Source organism: Papilio polytes, unplaced genomic scaffold, assembly GCF_000836215.1.
Source record: "Papilio polytes unplaced genomic scaffold, Ppol_1.0 DF824146.1, whole genome shotgun sequence".
NCBI classification, from domain to species: Eukaryota; Metazoa; Arthropoda; class Insecta; order Lepidoptera; family Papilionidae; genus Papilio; species Papilio polytes.
Window position 1 is genome coordinate 880,044 of NW_013525058.1, and position 2,262 is coordinate 882,305.

Below are 2,262 nucleotides of genomic sequence, written 5' to 3' on the forward strand. Positions count from 1 at the left end.
ATCCATCTAGACTTTCGCATTTTTAATATTGGTAAGCGTAAAATAGTAAAATAAGGTAAGCCAAACGAGCAAGCGGCAACAAGAATTCGCCGAAACAGCGAAGCAACTGCTGCCCACAGACATTCGTAATTGTAGAATCCTTTAATCGATGGAAAAGTCGACGCTTTCATATCCGTCAACACGTCGTTAAATTTTTTTCATTTACCATTCCTTATAAAAAAGGATAGGTAGGGGAATTGTAGGGAAACGCACACTTATCAGAGTCTACGCGGAATTGCCTCTTTCCTTTGTTGGAAATTGAATATGACCATACCTTTGATAATAAATGAATTATTAATATTAAAAACCTTGTTCCCCAGGCGAGTGCCCCGCCCCCGCAGTTCCAAGACGAGCCCCCCGTGTACGACTACGGGGACTACGAGTGCACGTACAAAGCACCGCTCAAGTGTCTCAACGTGGGCCGGCACGACTACACCGCGCGAGACTACACCAGGTAACAATTCCAGTACAGTGGCGCAATCCAGTACTGGAATACCATTGGATTAGACATTTCAAATTAGAATACTGCTTCAATTTATAGCAGTCATATAGTATTATAAATGTCTTAGAAGTGCACTTTAATGTAATAAGATCTTTATGAAGTACTAGCTGTTCCCATGCGGCTTCATCCGCTTGAAATTATGAAAATTTTATTTTATTGTTTACATTTATCAAATTATCAATAGCAGATGTGAAAATGACATGACATGACAAACCTTGACGAGCTTGCTTCCTTGATGTTGGCAGCAACTTGTGGTCTCTTTCCTACATTAGAGTTTTTATGCAAAATGTTTACCCCCCTTAGTTTAATGGCGTGAAAATATATAGCCTAAAGTGTGACGTAAGTGTAGGGCATTTTATTAAAAAAAATAATTATTTAAAAATATGCTGTATTTGCTGACATCTTAGGCAACAAAGAAGTGTGTGTTCACGTTTTTTTATAATAGTATATAATACCTTATGATAAGTTTAATTCCGTATATTACAGATACCACGAGCCGAGCACGGAGCTGGTGAGCAAGCAGCCGCAGTACCAGGAGCCGCGGCGGCCCAGGCACGACGACACGCAGGACTATGTGAACGCACCACAACAGGTATTGTTTTTGATTCTTGTTATTTATACGTACGCTTTTGATTAACGGCGGACGTCCGTCCGCAGAATTTGCTTCTTTCTTTGATGTCGGTCGTTGAGTGAGTGTCGCCCGGAAACTGGTGTTGCCACAGACGTCCGACAATTTTATCTTGTCTATTGCTGGTAGTTTATTACTTTATACATTATTATTTATTAAATTGACTTTTGATTATATTTTACATTGAAACAGATACATAACATGATATACTCACTGGTTTATATATAACTAGCTGTTGCTTGCGATTACGTAAGCACGGTGTTAGAAAACATAGGAATTATGTAAAAAAAAAACTACGTATTCTTCGGGAAACTGAAATTTTTCGGGGATTAACCGTATCCCATATGACAGTTGGCAATTTTGTAAACTAACAATATTATCTTGAAAGCGTCATATTTTGACCTATGAAGGAGCGATGACTGTTCCGGGTGAATGTCGTCATCTTTATAATTTCCAAATTCAAATTTGAAAAGAATAGCATATGTTTTGAAAAATGAAAAGTTAAAAAATTTTTGTTTACTGGTAACTCTAAATCTAACAGGCGCCCCCTGTCAATGTCAAAAAACTTACAAGTGACCAACAGCAGATCTAGCTTTGGCGCCAGGGTTGGGGGGGTCACATAGTTGTTGTCAAATCAAGAGCTTGATAAAATATATTTTGTTAAGCTCTTGTCCAACCAGATCAGGGGGGTCATGACTCCCATGACCCCCCCCCCCCCCTTTTTTTATCAACCGGTGCAAGTGACCTAAGATCCTGGTAGGTGTATAGTTTCGAGTCCTAACTCGTATTCTATTTGGTAATACAAAAGGCAGATACTGTTTTCTTGTATAAAATGTGTTTAACGTTTCCAGGTGTGCGTGGGCGAGGAGGTGACGTCCCCGCTGGGCACGTTCAAGCGGCAGCGCTGCCTGCGCTACAAGCAGCGCCGCCCGCGCCCCATACTGCGCTCCAAGTCTGATATATCCGACAGGTATAATATATTATACGTAACATGCAAAAAAATCACTAATCAGTAACTTAGGGCCTGTCCCATCACTGGCTGATAATGGCACAGATAGGTTAAAAATGACGCCACTGTCACATAAAACAATTT

At 40.2% G+C, this 2,262-nt stretch overlaps 1 protein-coding gene across 1 annotated transcript in view; it reads left to right on the top strand.

The window, feature by feature from the left end:
* Positions 1 to 2,262, top strand: part of LOC106111722 — a 47,423-nt gene that overhangs the window by 43,503 nt on the left and 1,658 nt on the right. The window contains exons 11-13 of the mRNA XM_013293865.1: positions 360 to 493; positions 1,028 to 1,133; positions 2,021 to 2,139. Of these exons, the coding sequence (XP_013149319.1) occupies positions 360 to 493; positions 1,028 to 1,133; positions 2,021 to 2,139 (359 nt within the window). The remainder of the gene's footprint in view (positions 1 to 359; positions 494 to 1,027; positions 1,134 to 2,020; positions 2,140 to 2,262) is intronic.